At 35.7% G+C, this 16,385-nt stretch overlaps 2 protein-coding genes across 4 annotated transcripts in view; both read right to left on the bottom strand.

The window, feature by feature from the left end:
- mus81 (MUS81 structure-specific endonuclease subunit) overlaps positions 1-271 on the bottom strand; it is a 29,352-nt gene extending 29,081 nt beyond the window's left edge. Inside the window, exon 1 of one of the 2 annotated variants that reach the window (XM_005172211.5) lies at positions 219-271. The gene's annotated coding sequence lies outside the window, so the exon portion shown is untranslated. 2 annotated transcript variants of the gene reach the window in all.
- A 2,877-nt stretch (positions 272-3,148) lies between these two features.
- Positions 3,149-16,044, bottom strand: ovol1a (ovo-like zinc finger 1a). 2 transcript variants are annotated; one of them, XM_068222414.2, is made up of 4 exons: positions 15,738-16,044; positions 7,578-7,816; positions 7,071-7,362; positions 3,149-4,593 (listed from the first exon to the last, which is right to left on the bottom strand). In XM_068222414.2, exons 2-4 carry the CDS (start codon positions 7,809-7,811, stop codon positions 4,265-4,267), a joined length of 855 nt encoding a protein of 284 aa, XP_068078515.1. In that variant the 5' UTR covers positions 7,812-7,816; positions 15,738-16,044; the 3' UTR covers positions 3,149-4,264. The 2 variants fall into 2 exon arrangements, with proteins under 2 accessions (XP_068078515.1, NP_001108216.2); NM_001114744.2 differs by lacking the exon at positions 15,738-16,044 and adding an exon at positions 15,106-15,665 and having other exon boundaries at positions 3,160-4,593.
- Between the last annotated feature and the right edge of the window lie 341 nt (positions 16,045-16,385).

Genomic DNA, 16,385 nt, shown 5'->3' with positions numbered 1-16,385 from the left:
GTCACAGTTATGAAATAGTTTGATAACAAGCAGGAAATGTTCACGCCACGGACCACATTATCACCACATTAAAATGGTCTATAAAAGGTATCTGTATGCATGCAACGTTAGCGTAAATGAAAATGTACACATTCAGTAATATACTCTCTTTTAAATGCATGTAACCTATTATTCTCAATATATTATTTAAGAGTTTTTTGCGGGGTTGCTTTATTTACCTTCCTTCCGCGCTCGCTGTTTGTGTTTCCCCGCCTGTGTTTTCGAAAGTCCTATCGTTTCGTCATTTCCGTCCGCGACAACAACACACGTGTAGCGCCACTCAAAGGGTTGATGGTGCATGATAGTCAGATTGCTGGAACATGACCGTGCATGAGAATTTTTTGGACTGAACATACTTGTGCTGTTTAGGTGAACGTTTTGCGTTAAAAAAGCTGCAGCGAATTTACCTCCGCTTAAAGGGATAGTTCACTCAATAATGAACATTCTGTCATCGTTCAGTCACTCTTCACTTTTTACAAAGCTGTTTGAGTTTCTTTTGTTGAACACAAAAGAAGATTTTTTGTAGTTTTTTTTTTACTTTGGGTATCAATGCCAGTTTCTAACATTATTTATAATGTCTTTGTAATGAACATAATGAAATGTAAAACTTTTCACAATGAAAGTAAACTGTCTGGAACAATGGTGAGTAAATACTAAAATGTTGGATTAACTATCCCTATAGCAGGGGTGTCAAACTCAATTCCTGGAGGGCCGAAGCCCGGCACAGTTTAGTTCCAACCCTGCTCCAACACACTTACCTGTAGGTTTCAAACAAGCCTGAAGGACTCAATTAGTTTGATCAGGTGTGTTTAATTAGGGTTGGAACTAAACTGTGCAGAGCTGCGGCCCTTTTGTAACTGAGTTTGACACCTGTGCTTTAAGGCAAAAAACTGCAGGTAAATACAATGTCACATTTTTCAGTTTTGGAGCTTTTTAAAATTATTTACAAAGTGTTTTTTTTTTCAGTTTTAATTGAAAGAAAACATCCAAAATAGACGTCTTAATTGTGTGTATATTTGCATGTCTTTTTTTTCTTTAAGTTTTCTTCAGCACTCATTTCCACTTCGGCAGCATATACAAAAGCGGTGAATACTCTGCTTCTTAATGGCATAGTTCACCCAAAAACATTGCTAAAAACTTAATTTGGACAATTTTGAAGGTGATTTTCTCAATATTTTTTATTCTTTTTTAACACAATTAAAGTTTTTATATAGTTGTATTTCGACCAAATATTGCCATATTTTAACAAAGCATACATCAAAGGAAATCTTATTTAATCTGCATACAGATTGACACTTATGACTGTTTTTTTAAAGCGGGGGTCACATTTTAGAATAGTGAGTAAATTAAAATGTTGGATGAACTATCTCTTTGGGGTTTTTATCTTTTAGTGATTTTTTTTTCAGTTTTAATTGAAATAAAACATTCAAAATAGACCTTCTCATTTGTGTGTCTATTTGCATAACAAAGCATGCCTTTTTTCTTCCTGCACTCGATCATACATTTCCAAAAGGTCACGGGTTTAAGACCCAGCTGGGCCAGTTGGCATTTCTGTGCAGACTTTGCATGTTCTCCCCACGTTCCTCCGGGTGCTCCGGTTTCCCCCACAAGTCCAAAGACATGCGCTAGGTAAATTGAATAAACTAAATAGTCTGTAGTATATGAGTGTGTGTGTGAATGAGAGTGTATGGATGTTTCCCAATACTGGGTTGTGGCAAGAAGGGCATCTGCTGCGTAAAACATATGCTGGAATAGCTGACGGTTCATTCCACTCTGGTAACCTCTAAAATAGAGACTAAGCCAAAGGAAAATTAATAAATGTACATTTTTTCCTACCAAAAGAGAGGAGTGATAAAAAGAGATTCCCCAAATCCTCTGTGTAAAAGCCTTTGACTCTAATGTGTCAATAAATGAGCTAAACAATCATTTTTAACCTGACATCATGCAAAACGTTCAGATTTGTGCTTAAAATGTATTCAAATTGGTGCATAATTAATTAAAATGTTAAAAAAAGACTCATTTACATACTGTATTTAAGCAAAATACTCAATTTGCATATTATTTTACCACATTCACCTGCAGCGTCTTGCCTTACACTCTCAGAAATACCTTACAGGAGCTGTCACTGGGGCAGTACCTTTTCAAAAGATTCATATGTACCTGAAGGGTTCATAATGGTACCTCAAATGTACTTTATGGGTACATTTGGGCACTAATATGCACCTTTGAGGTACCAGTATGGACCCTTTGGGTACAAATATGTATCTTTTGAAAAAGTACTGCGCCAGTGACAGCTCCTGTACCTTTATTTCTCAGAGTGTAAAATAGCCTAAATCTACAATTTGTATTCAATTCTGTTTGTTGTAAACAAGAAACTATTGTTCACTATTACAGTTTTAAAAAGGGTGGTACTGAATTGGTTGGAGAGGTTAAAAAGAAAAAATAACGGTTCTAAAGGGATAGGCAGCTTTGAGCCGTTAATGCCTGATGGCCCCACAATGAAACAGACACTGAATTCCAAACAAGACCAAACAGGGATCTGGAATCCACCAACATCCACCCACTGAATCTCCCTCTCTCTCCTGCCTGCTGTCTTGCATGCAAATTCTAAAACGCTTTATTGTTGGTCTTAATGGTCTTATCTGTTGCTGTGCATGCAGTCATGCATGTAAAGCACTTAAAATATTACTAATAAGTTTTAAGAGTGTCTGAATGTGTATTCAAGAAACATTCATTCTTTTTCTTTTCGGCTTAGTCCCTTTAATATTTAGTGGTTTCCACAGCATAATGAACCGCCAACTCATTCAGCTTATGTTTAACACAGCAGATGCCATTCCAGCGCAACCCAACTGGGAAACACCCATACACTCATTCACACACATACACTACGGACAATTTAGTTTATTAAGTTCACCTATAGAGCATGTCTTTGGGGAAACTGGAAAGGAAACCCACACGAACACGGGGAAAACATGCAAACTCCACACAGAAATGCCAACTGACCCATCTGAGGCTTAAACCAGCGACCTTCTTGCTGTGAGGCAATCATGCTATCGACTGTGCCATCGTGACGCCCATTCTAGAAACAATTCAAGTGAATGAATCACACTTTTCTTTTTAAAAAACAAAAAAAGCCTTTATTGTGTAGGTGTGTTATGAGGATTATCAAAGTTGTATGCCACAAAGTCTACTTAATTCATCTAAAAGAGGCAATTATATTTATGACGTAAAAAAAGTACAAAAAAATGCAACCCAAAAAGGACAAGTATGACAAGAATGTGAAGTTGTACATATAAAATCGAGAGCAAAAATATTCAAACATACCCAAGTAGAAAAACTACACCAGGATAAATATAAATCTTTTTTTATAAGTTTATGCAAATATATTACATACGGTAGTGATTAACGACACAAAATGAATTCCCTTTCGAAATCCCAACATTCAGAGATCACTTATATTCAACTATCAGTTGAAACAGCGCTACATAAAACAATCATCACACACAGTATAAATAGAATCATTTAAAGCATAGTTCTCAAGCTCGATTCCTGGAGGGCCGCAGCTCTGCAGTTTCACTCCAACCCTAATCAAACACAGCTAATCCAACTAATCAAGCCATTCAAGACTGCTAGAGACTATTAAGCAGGTGTTGGAGGTGGGTAAAGCTAAACTGTGCAGAGCTATGGCTCTCCAGGAATTGAATTTGAGACCATTGATTTAAAGGGACAGTTCACCCAAAAGTGAACGTAGCCACCAATTTCTCACCCTCAAGTGGATCCAAACATTTACAAGTGTCTTTTTTTCTGTTGAAAACACTAGAAACCAGCAGCCACTACATGGAAAACAAACAAACAAACAAACAAAAAACTACAGAAGTCAATGGCTACTAGTTTCCAAAACTAGTCAAAATGCGGATTTGAAACCAGTGGGAGTGAGTAAAAGATGATAGAATTGTTTTTTTTGGGTGAACTATCCCTTTTATACCACATTCAGTTATGTGTTTCTCCTGAATTTGTATAAAACATTATGTAAACTGAAGTAGTCCATGCTTTCGCTGCTGTCGTCTGCTTTTCATAAGACCGCAGTACAGCACAAGTGTAAACTGAATCTCATTACAGCATTTTGCACCTCTTTTTACATTTCCGTTGACACACAATAAATCATCAGAATGCATATTAATCACATCCTATTACACATGTATAAAAATATATCATTTAGGAAACCTCAAGACTCTGCATTATCATCGCTGTTAAGAGAGAGAGGAGAGCCGGGTTGGGACGTATCGTCTTTGGTGCCGTTCAAGGATGGCGAGTGTCTGCGTGCCCCTTTGGCTCGCAGGAAGGCACTGTTTGGGTGTTCGGTGTGCAGGTGGCGCAGCAGTGCATCCTGGGTAGACGCAGTGTGGCCACACTCTTCACAGACGTAGAGTTTGCTGCGTCGCTCTTTGTAAGCGTACTGCTGCGTAACACCATGAATCTTCTTCATGTGAGACTCCAGAGAGCAGCGCTGGGTGAAGGCTTTGTCACACAGCTCACACTTATACGGACGAACACCTGCAGGAGGAGAAGAAGATTCGATTAAAAGGAGAGTTCACCTGAAAATGTAAACTTCCTCACAGTTTATCTACACTTCAGTGGTTGTAAACTTTTACAAATTTCTTTCTTCTATTCCGAAGAATGTTGGAAAAAAGCAGTCGTTGACTCTGGCAAAAAATACTATGAAAGTCAATGACTTTTGTGTTAAACTGAAGAAAGAATCTCAAACAGATTTGGAACAAGTGGAGGGTGAGTAGATGATGGCAGAATTGTTGGATGTTTTTTATGATGGTATAACATAGCCATGTTTTACATTCACATACATACATACATATATATATATATATATATATATATATATATATATATATATATATATATATATATATATATATATATATATATATATATATCATCCAGCCTTTTAACCCTTCACCTTTGTGTTTTACTCCACCCACATACAGTGACAAGCAGAAGACACTCTACAGTTTGATAAATATTGCTGCTGTTGGGCAACATAATGTACTTTTGAGGCTTTTTGGGTGAAAATGTAGTTGTTTAGATAGCATCTAAGTAGTTTATTTATACGGATAGTGCCTATTTTAAAATATGTATAGTTTCTGAGAGAGCGCATCAGGGGTGAAAAACTGTGTAATTTCAAACCACTGCTGATCAAATCATTATTAAACAGGTAAATGACTTTCTCTCTCTTGTATGTTGTAGTGCTGTATATATAACATAGTAATATTGTGATCTCCCGATTGCAACAAAGAAATACTGGGAATTCTCTGTAGACTGATGGCATTTCATGTCGTTCAGCATCATAATCTTAAAATGTGAGCAAAATCACCTGTTTTGCCATCACTTTAGACATTATACTAGAGAATCATTCAAATACTAGCTCGAAAGTGACATTTGTGAAGTAGATGTGAATGAATGGCGAAAGAAAGTAGTTCCTCTTACAAAAGGATTTTGAGATTCTCCATGTTTGATTTTCTTTTTTATACACATGAGTATGCCGTCTAACTGTTGTTTAAACACAATATCACACTCATAGCAGTGCAATGTGGCTGTATATCGTCATACCGATATACAACCACATCACACTGCTACTCATATCAATATTGCTCATATATACAATATATATATATAGTAGTCAACACTTGAATTTGAAGTACATCAAAACCTTTCATTAAAGTTTTCATAAAACTATTAAAGAACACCCATTTTGTCTTTTGAAAAACAATTTTTAAAAACTTTTTTGATCCACTTCAAATGTTGACTACTGCATATATATTGTATAAATATTGATATTTTGCATAATAACATATTTTTTCAACAAAAGGTTTTATTTGTCTGACAATTGCACACACAAAATAAACAATGAAATGTGTTATAAATTACTGGCTAATAATATTATATTATTTTACACTATTATATAGTGTATCCATGTATGAAATTAACATGAAATGTTTTGAGTGTTGAATCATACTTTATATTGTTTAAAATGTAAGTCTTATTTTTAAATAAATCTAAAAGGTACTTTTTAAACTTGAATTTAAAGAATTTAAAGTTAGGGTTTTATTTCTATTGTCTATGAGGTAAAATTTATGGGGATTTTCAGTATTGAGTCAAGTAATTGAATTACTTACAGAATAACAGACAAAATATAATAATAATAATAATAATTTACATTTAGGCTAGACACTTAAAGCATTTTACACATTGGGGGAATCTCCTCATCCCCCACCAGTGTGCAGCATCCACCTGGATGATGCGACGGCAGCCATATTGCGCCAAACCGCACACCACACAGAGTGGAGAGGAGACAGAGTGATGAATGGGGATGGCCATGAAAGACAAAGACCAGTGGGTACATCCTTACTCTTTTTGAAGGATATCCTGGCATTTTTAATGACCAGAGAGTTAGGACCTCGGTTTAACGTTTCATCTTAAAGACAGAATGACAGCAGCATAGAGTCCCCTTCACTATACTGGGGCATTAGGACCCACACAGGTTGACTGCACGACTGCAGGTTGAGCGCCCCCTGCTGGCCTCACTAACACCACTTCCGGCAGCAAATTAGCTTTCACATGTGGTCTCCCATCCAGGTACTGACCAGGCACAGCCCTGCTTAGCTTCAGTGGGCAACCATGCAAGAGTTACAGAGAACTAGCTGCCAAGTAAATGTGAGAGGTCAAGCTGCAGAGCAAGTGCAAATGCTAGCTGAGAGCGCATGCAACGATTTTAACAAGTACACCTAACCCCGCCCTTAACCCTCACAGTGACATCACTAACTCTATTGAGTGCATATGTCTGAGACTGCATAGCTCAACTAGCATGTGGAAGTCTGCAGCCAGATGTTGTTGAAGTAAATTGAACAGTAAAAGAAAAACTATTTTAATTGACTAATAAATAATTAGTAATGAACTTCTTTTTGAAGTAACTGCTGGAAGACAAATTACATTCCATTACAAACAGATGGAGCTCTTACCGGTGTGTGTGCGCACGTGCCTCTTGAGATCGAAGGTGTCGTTGAAGCCCTTACCGCAGAAATCACACAAGTGCCTCTTCTGCTCGCTGTGACATTTCAGGTGTCGGTTTAGCATGCGCTGGAACTGGAACACTTTCTGACACACTTGGCAAACGTACGTCGCACCACTCGACTGCACCATTAGTGGCTTCGTGACAGGAGGAGAGCAATGCGTCGCTATGGAAACCGGTGGGCTTGTAGTTACACTGGGCACAACCGGAGGCGCCTCAGTGGGAAGCTCACCTGTAGTGACCTGCAGCCAAACGACAAACAAAGAGGGAAATAAAAGACTGAATTAGCGGCTGAGTCAACATTTAAACTAGTAAAGTGATATGAGTACAAGCAATGTGTAAAGACAAATCAATTATGTACAACACTGGCACAATGGCTGTAAAGGACTGCTTACTGCCGCCGTAACGAGATCTTAGATCAACATTAGCAAAAGTCAACATTTTCCAGAAGCCTCACCTTTATTTTAGTGCGCACATAGGTATTGTTTTGTGTGCTTCGGATGTGCTCGGTCTCTGGACTCTGGCCTAGAGCGGTGCATGATGGGAGTTCAGCCACAGGAACCACGGCTCCAGGGTCATTGGTGTACATCTGGCTGTGGGTGTACATGTTTCGGTCTTTGCGTTTGGACAGGCACAGCGGCACCTCTGCCGGACTGGCTTCAGTCTCCTCTCGGTAGGCAAAGGGAGACATGGAGACTATGGAGGAGAGAGAGGGAAGCGTCAAATGTTAGCATCTAACACTTAGATGGAATCCTAGGTTATGTGGTTCAAACGGTTTCACACTATACATCATTTATGTTGGGTTAATCATTTAATCTGGATATTATTCATACAATGATATTCCACACTGTACAATACTGATCCTGTGTCAGTGTCATTGATTGATGAATGCAGCTAACGAGTGGTTTACATAAAGCCTCTAACATTCCACATGGTCATATTATGTATTATTACAGCAATAGATCAACTGGGATGCGTCATAACACTTACTTAATATTGCTCTGTTATTGATTTTGATTTCTTCTATTGTTTCTATTGTCTGAGATATCAGAGGATTTTTAAGTCATTCTCAAAAAAACAGCTAAATATCTTTTATTCGACACTTGACTTCCTATTACAAACACTATAATATTTTCTACACTAAGAGTCATTTATCTTTGCTCTAAATTCCCTCTTTCTTTCTCTCTCTCTCTCTCTTAAATTGATAACTAATTTTTTTTAAACAATATTTTTTCAAAATTAAATAATATATTTATTAAAATAATATTTTAGTCACCAGTCATATTTTACATGTAAAAGATATTACAATTAAATTCAAACAAAAAAATTACAACCTACTAAATTTCAACTAAATTTATCAAATTTTTTGCTTCTCTTGATTTTTCCTCTTTTTAAAATTTGTATTAAATATTTTTTCTATAACAGATAAATTTGAGTGTACACATTTTTGGACCGTTATCGTAAGTTTTGTTTTGTTTCATAACCCGGGATGAAAAGTGATGCATACTCTGCTTCTTAAAGAGATTGTTTACCCAAAAAAATTCTGTCATTATTTACTGACCCTCTATTTGTTCCAAACCTCTAAGATTTTTCTTGATGATGAACTGAAGAATGTTGGAAAAACATATAAATTAACAAATTATAGTATGATTTGTTCCTACGATGGATAGTAATGGCTGTGTTTGTGAAAATGACAATATTTTGTGTCCAACAGAAGATAGAAACAGAAAAGATTAGAAATACTTAAGAGTAAATGGTGAGTAAATGTTCATTTTTGGGGTGAACTTTCTCTTTAACTCGGATGATTCTTGGTTGGGGGGATTGGGGAGGAATGTAGGCCCAAGGAGTGGCAAAAATTGACATCTGAAACGGCATTTAAACTCACATTATTAGCATTTAACACTGAATAAAGCACATAAGGTGTACCTGAGGTGATCACTGTCAGTTTTCTGTTGTTCAGCTGCAAGAAATAGAAGCCGTTTCTAATATATCAATTTGAGGTGTTGGTTAGAAGAAAAACTCATTTTAATATGGAAAATATTCCTTCTATCAAGTGCCGCTGCTTTTATTTTGAACACAACCTAAATCAGCCTCAAATCTGCCTTTAGGCTTGATAGTCAGGCACGATCCTGTTGATGTTGTCAATCTGGCAACCTGTGCTTGAGTTTGTTTTGATCAAGGAATGCAATAAAGGAATGCTATATTTTGATACAGGAAGTCAAACTTACACACTGCACCTTCAGACAAAGTAAATGTGAGGGGTCTGGCTGCAGACCAGGTGCAGATGCAAGCTTATGACCCTCACAGTGACATCACTAACTCTCCTGAGTGCAAATTTTGATTAACTAACAAGTAATTAGTAATTAACTCCTTTTTTGAAGTAACTGCTGGAAGGCAAATTACATTTCATTACAACCGATTATGTTTACAAATGATTAACAATTATTGTTAATTAATTATATTAACAAATTAATTGAATGTAAACTATGCTTTAAATGTGAAATATACTTTTAACTCAGATCCTCGGATGGTTGGGGGGAAAGGTGTGGCCGAGGGCCGGTGTCCTGACCTTTTATCCTGCCTATAAGATTATGCTACCAACACTATTTGAATGGTTCTGGGGTTGGGGTTAGGGATTAGTTAGGTTAGGGCGATATTACAGCTTCATATCACTCCACATTTAAACTTACACTGGTAGCAAAATCTGATGGGTAGCATATTTTCATCAAAATGTGTTACCTACTTTCTGAATGGGAGGAAGGACAATCTGACAAGGTAGGACAAATGGACAGGACACCTGCTTTAACTACAGGTGTGAACTGTTCCTGTACCCAGGGTTAAAATCATATTCATAACGACGACGACCCCAGGGTTAAGCATAGTGTGAAAAGGCTTTTTGTGTCACCGCAATATTGACTTTGCATTATCAGCAAACGAGTATTGTTTGAAGACAAATGATGACAAGCACAGATGTACAAATCTTTCCAACACAACATCTCGGCTTTGTGAACAAGTGTGGATTACGTTCTGCATAGCTGAGGATGAAGGATGTGATTGCAAGACAATCAGAAACTGGGTGTGTGTGTGTGTGGCTCTGGAGGCTGAGTGGGACAGTTGTGCCTCTGGGCCAGGTGTGTGTTCAGTATACGAATGTGAGTGGGTGGGTTGGCTGATCTACATAAGTGTGTGTGTGTGTGTGTGTGTGTGTGTGTGTGTGTGTGTGTGTTGTGTGTGTGGTGTGTGTGTGTAAGTGTATTGTGCCGGGCTAAAGTTAAACCACTCCTGTTACTGCTGCTTTACCAGTCAGACCAGCTGGGCTAGAGGCACAGGCTCCAGCTCCCTTTATACAAACCTCCACGCAACACAATACATCAAATGGATAATCTGCAAATGTTTGCCTGTAAACTATCATGTGCTTTCCTGAGAGCTTGTTCAATTATTCCTAAGACATTGACTAATGATGGAGAAGAGAAATAAAAAAGACAGCAGTTGCATGGAGATTGTAGATGATGACCAGCTCTAACATTACTGGCCAGAACAAAGAATCTGTTGATTCTGGTGTGTCATAACTGAGTTGCAAATTAAAATGCAAATATCTAATGGGCGCTGTGGGTAACGGTAACATGCAACATTTTTATTGCATATCGAACACATCATCTGTGCTTATGTAGACATATGCAGTTAGCAACCTGGGGTTTTTTGTTGATTCTATTCAATTCAATTCATCTTTTTCTACAGCGCTTGTACAATGTAGATAGTGTCAAAGCAGCTTAACGTAGATGTTCTAGTGAATTGAAATTGAAACAGTCCAGTTTTCAGAGTTAAAGTTTAATTAAGAAAAAATCCCAATAGACTGTTTGGTAGTTTGGTGTTGAAGAGACCAAACTGTTTTGATGTGACTTATAATTGTGGTATGTGCTTGCCTACTTTTTGTTTTACTTTGTAACATAGCTAAAAGTAATAAACAGTAGACAGCAGTGATTGTTTCTTTGCCTTTTGCCCTAGTGTTTGCCAACCCCTCCCTTCTCTGACTGTCTACTACACAAAGATGAACTACAACCAAATGCATTGTATCTTAAAAAAAAAAAAAAAAAAAACGGAGGACACAAACTGATTTAAGACTTTTTTTTATTGATTTAAGGAAATTGAGTGAGCATTTTTAGTAAATTATTCTATATAACATTTAGCAATTGTAATATTTTAGCTCTATATAAACAATCTCTATCTAGCTCCTTTTCATAAAACCAAGTGCACTTAATGTAAATTTTCCAAATACAATACTGGTCAAATCTATTGTAGGGCTGCACAATATATCGTTTCAGCATCGATATCACAATGTGATCATTCGCAATAGTCACATTGCGATTATATGCAATGTTGAGTTTGTATTATAATTGATCATTCGCAAGTGTTTTTTGAGACCTGCGACTGTGTGACAGTTAACACTGATTCATTTTAGTTAATTGTTTATAAAACGAAGACTATGTGGCATTATTTTACATTTGATTATTAAATTACTTTACCTGAATGTAGTTTGGCTCCTCGAAAAACAAATGCTGTTTATTTATTTTTTTATTTTTTCTCTATTGAATTTATCTTTGCTTGTAGATTGTTTTTCATAGTTATGCACTCCCCATACACAATCCTCCAAAATTAATCTAAAAGGATAAATTCTTTCCAAATAGTTATTCAACTAATCTAGTGAAACTGTATTTAAATCGCAATATAAAATCGCACTATAAAAAACATCATATAGCCTGGGTCAAATACAATGCACCAATCAATCACAATAAATACTGTAATGTAGTGAGACACATATTTCAGCTGACAATGCTGTTTTGTTTGTGAATTTATTTTAAAATGCAACTGATTATTATGTGTCAAAGCTGAATTTTCAGCATCATTGCAGTCTTCAGTAGGACTTTTGGAACTTTGGAGGTGCTCTTCGGTGCTTGGGGACATTTAGGCTACATTATTACACTGAACTGAACCCAACTGTAAAAACTGGACTGAAGTGGTTTCAGTTTACTACAACGTCTATCTTAATGTGACACAATCTACATTGTTAAAAGCGATATAGTAATAAAGATGAATTAAATTTAATTCAGTGGCACACGATGCTTCAAATAATCATTTGAATATGCAGATTTTGTTCTTAAGAAACATTTATTATCATAATTTATTGTTATTACTATTATTCATTAAAAACCTAATAATCAATAACAGTAATGTTACTGTTTTCACCAAAAAATGAAGCAGAAATAATGTTTTCAACATAATGAAAAGAAACCATTAGGCCTATTATTGACTGAGCAATCATGATACTTAATAATAATAATAATAATTATTATATAATAATAATAATAATTATTATTATTATTGTTATTATTATTTTAAGTATTTAAAATAATTTGTTAAATTAATTTATTAATTTCTCAAACTATTATTTTAAGTATTATTATTTTACGATGCATATAATAATAATAGCTTAATAATTATAATAATAATAATAATAATAATAATAATAATAATAATAATAATAATAATAATAATAATTGTTATCATTATTATTATAATAATTATAATAATAATTATTATTATTATTAGGCTATTATTATTATATGCTTCATAAATATGCAGAGTAATAAAATATATTGTTTGAAGCATAATGTGATAAGACTGAAGTAATGGTGCTGAAAATTCAGCTTGGAATTGCAGGAATAAAAGACATTTTTAATTATTTACATTGAAAAAAATATTTCACAATATTATTATTTCTATATTCTATGTTAAGTTGGTGGTTCATTCCACTGCAACGACCCCTAATGAATAAAGAGACTAAGGTGAAGGAAAATGAAAGTATGAATATTATTATTAATTTTATTTATTATTCTGTATTCATAATAATTAATATTAATATGTATTTACAATATTACTGTTGTACTGTAACAATACACCAGTAATATTGTGAAATAATATTTTTATTTACTACTGTTTGTATTTAAAATCAAGCAACTTCTTAACAAAATTCTTAAAGTCCTCTTAACTTATTCGTTGTCAATTATAATTTGTACAGTGTTTAAAAGCGACTTTTTCCTAAACCTTCATACAATTTATTCTAACGAGTCACATGAAGGGAATAAATGAAAACAGCAAAACTTAAGAGAACGAAAATGAACGGGTTAAAAAAAGGGCAATAAAATGTGTAGGTGACGACTATTAAATACGTAACAATGCCTCTGCTATATGGGTTTGTTCAGCAGATATCGAACAGTGAGGTGAAAGGTACACTCGCTCTGTGTGTGTGTGTGTGTGTGTGTGTGTGTGTGTGTGTGTTTGCTAAGGGTGTAGCGGGAAAAGGGAGCCAGAGCAGTGAAGCCCGTTATTTCCTTCACCGCTGTAAACATTAACCCACAACCATATCGACAGACAAACTAAAACACCACGATGCGTTAAAATGGATGCCGCACTGATCTCAAAGAAAGAAAGAAAGAAAGAAAGAAAGAAAGAAAGAAAGAAAGAAAGAAAGAAAGAAAGAAAGAAAGAAACTTTAGTTTTACAGATGTCAGAATTGCTAAAACAATAAAAAGGAAAATAACAGAACAATTTCAATATAAAAATAATGACGACTTGTTGTCCATTATAGATATAGTTTATTTAAATTGTATATTATGAAAATGGCAAATTGTTTCACTTTTAAAATTTGTTTTTTTTTCTGCAGGCTACATTTATTTCCTAAAAAGTTATGTGTAAAAGTTAATAACCACTTACCATCTAATTTATCACCATATGTCATAAAATGTAACCATTTATCACAGCCTATTATTTTTGTACTTTAAAGAGCTAAAGTTTCTATGGATGTTGAAAATTCTGCATAAAACCATCTATGATAATAAAGAACCATTATATGTAAGAGTGTTGTAATTAACAAGCCTAGCCTATTAGTTCTGCCTTGCAGGTAATTAAAACTAATCGTTCCGCCTTGTATGTAGCCTATACGTGTAACCTCATAGGGTGATGATGACAACGACTAGAACAGGTACAACAACCTCCTGACATACCAGCATGAATCAATGCTATAAATGTCTCTGTTTCAAGTTAGTTCAGTTTATGAATGAGCTGTTATGCAAATGGATTAAACTTTCACAAAAAGCTAAGCAGGCTGACGAGCACACAAAACATCTGAGCGCATTCTTTTAAAATGTCACGTATAAATCAAGGCTACACACCTCGCCTTTAACTGTTAAACTTAGTAACTTTCTGTAAATTAGAAAATGCAACATAAAACATTTCAGTGTATCTCTTTTCGCGTCGTTTGGAAACTGAAGGAGTTCATATAGCCAAATGAACGGCTGCGTCTGTCTGTCTGTCTATTCCGTTAGATGACTGCAGTTAAATGATACGAATACGAACTTCTAAAACAGTTAAAATGAAACAGTTATCAGTGTTTGCAATCTGAATTTGTAAATAAATATCACTAAATAAATTAGCTAAAATTAATTACAGTGATTCTGTTTTCAAATAAACAATATAACTTAAACTTGTGACAAAATAAAATATAAAGTGCTATAATTTCACAACTGTTTTGTGTAGGCCAGACTGGCACTGTCTTGTGTTGTAATAAGTTGATGTTATAAGGAAGAGTTGGGTCTGAAGGTCAACTAAAGGAGCTGTAACTGCCCTCTTAAAACAAACTCATATTTAACGACTTTGTTTAATTTTTCAATCAATCACAAATATGATATTAAAATAGGATTTTTTAAATAAAGGATTAGGCCTATTTGATATCTTTTATGATATCCTACCCAAAACACAAAAAAAGTAAAAATAAAATGAATGAAATACACAAAATAAGCTATTAAATTACATAGGGCTGTTCCCAGCTTGACCTCCTGGGAATGAACTGTTGTGTTACTGAATGCGCCATTCGACGCATCCGTACCGTTATCCGGATTACGATCTGGAAAAATAGCAACTTTTCTCACCTGGAATATAAATGTCACCGCGTTCGTGGTCCGGTAGATCGCTCCAGTTTCTCTTGCCGGGTGAATTTCCCGTTTTCTTCACCAGGAAAGCTCGTGGCATGGTCTATTCCCGACGTCTTCCCCGCTATCTCTCAAAATTAAACTGCAGGTTTTTATGCCGACCTACTTTCACGAAAACTTTCCACAATGCAATTTAAGTGCAATGTCCTCACTGTATGTGTCTTCAGTGCCTTGTCTTCGGATTGGAAAAGCAAAACCAAATTCTTCACTCCAAACGTCTACCTCTTCGCAAACTTTATGTACCTGTACAGGTTTCCGTGGAGTTTCCCACTATTTACCCGCTTTCTGCTTGCACCTTCCGCCGTCTTCCGCTACTCCGACTTCATGTAGACTTTCTCGGAAATTTACTCAGTCCAGAAGGTTACGACAAAGCTAGGTGTCTTTGTCAAGGTGGGAGGTGATGTTTGTGGCAGGTAAATAGTCCAAACTGCTCAACCGACGGACAACAATACGAATTTCAGTGGCTGATTAGAGCGCAGGTACACATTTCATGAGGAAACAGGTAACAATGCGCATGCGTCTGAATATAACGGTGACAACAAACCCGACCCAGTCCGGCCTCTACGTCTTACCTGTCCAACCGGTTTTCTCTCGCTCTTTTTTCCTCTCTCCCCTCCCCTGAACAATTCCGCTTCAAGGTGGCACCGAGTTGATTGTAGAGGTAACAGTCTGAGAGACAAGATGCAACCAAAAACTGCTAAAAAGAAATCATACACGATTATGTACATTTAAATCGCTCATTACGTCATGTAAGAACTTGTTGGTTGACTCTAATTTCTTCCTCTCTGACACCGTTAAAAACTCAGTCATCTCATCCATTTAAATATGGACGAAAGCGCTCAAATTACTTTACTTTACTTTACTTTACTTACTTTATTCTCCACAAGTGAAAATTTATCTTTGGTTTCGCCACACAACCACGTCAGCAGTCACATATAACATAAATCACAGAAAAAAACAGGTTACACCAATACCTTCAATATCCTCACATAGCCTAAATCACATTGAAAACTCAATTCTATTAGGCTACATAAAGACCCAGTATTTACAATTCTAATAGTCGGCACAAATGACATTTGACACACATTTTTCTTTACTTGAGGTTGCCTAAAACGTCTTTTTGATGGCAAGAGCTGAAATGTTATATTTAGGGGTGGGAACAATCTTCTATAATTGCATGCTTTCTGTTTAATTCCCATTAAATACATTTCTTTTGGTTT

This window comes from Danio rerio, chromosome 7 (assembly GCF_049306965.1).
Source record: "Danio rerio strain Tuebingen ecotype United States chromosome 7, GRCz12tu, whole genome shotgun sequence".
NCBI classification, from domain to species: Eukaryota; Metazoa; Chordata; class Actinopteri; order Cypriniformes; family Danionidae; genus Danio; species Danio rerio.
This window is presented reverse-complemented; position numbering and strand designations above follow the sequence as displayed.

What these genes read in the sequence shown, in the direction of transcription:
- ovol1a (NM_001114744.2), bottom strand. Translation starts at nt 15,205, where the DNA reads ATGCCACGAGCTTTCCTGGTGAAGAAAACGGGAAATTCACCCGGCAAG. An exon ending in CGGTGACATTTATATTCCAG is followed by an intron (nt 7,817 to 15,105) that starts GTGAGAAAAGTT and finishes TCTCCTCCATAG; the next exon opens with TCTCCATGTCTCCCTTTGCC. An exon ending in GCACGTGCGCACACACACCG is followed by an intron (nt 4,594 to 7,070) that starts GTAAGAGCTCCA and finishes CTCCTCCTGCAG; the next exon opens with GTGTTCGTCCGTATAAGTGT.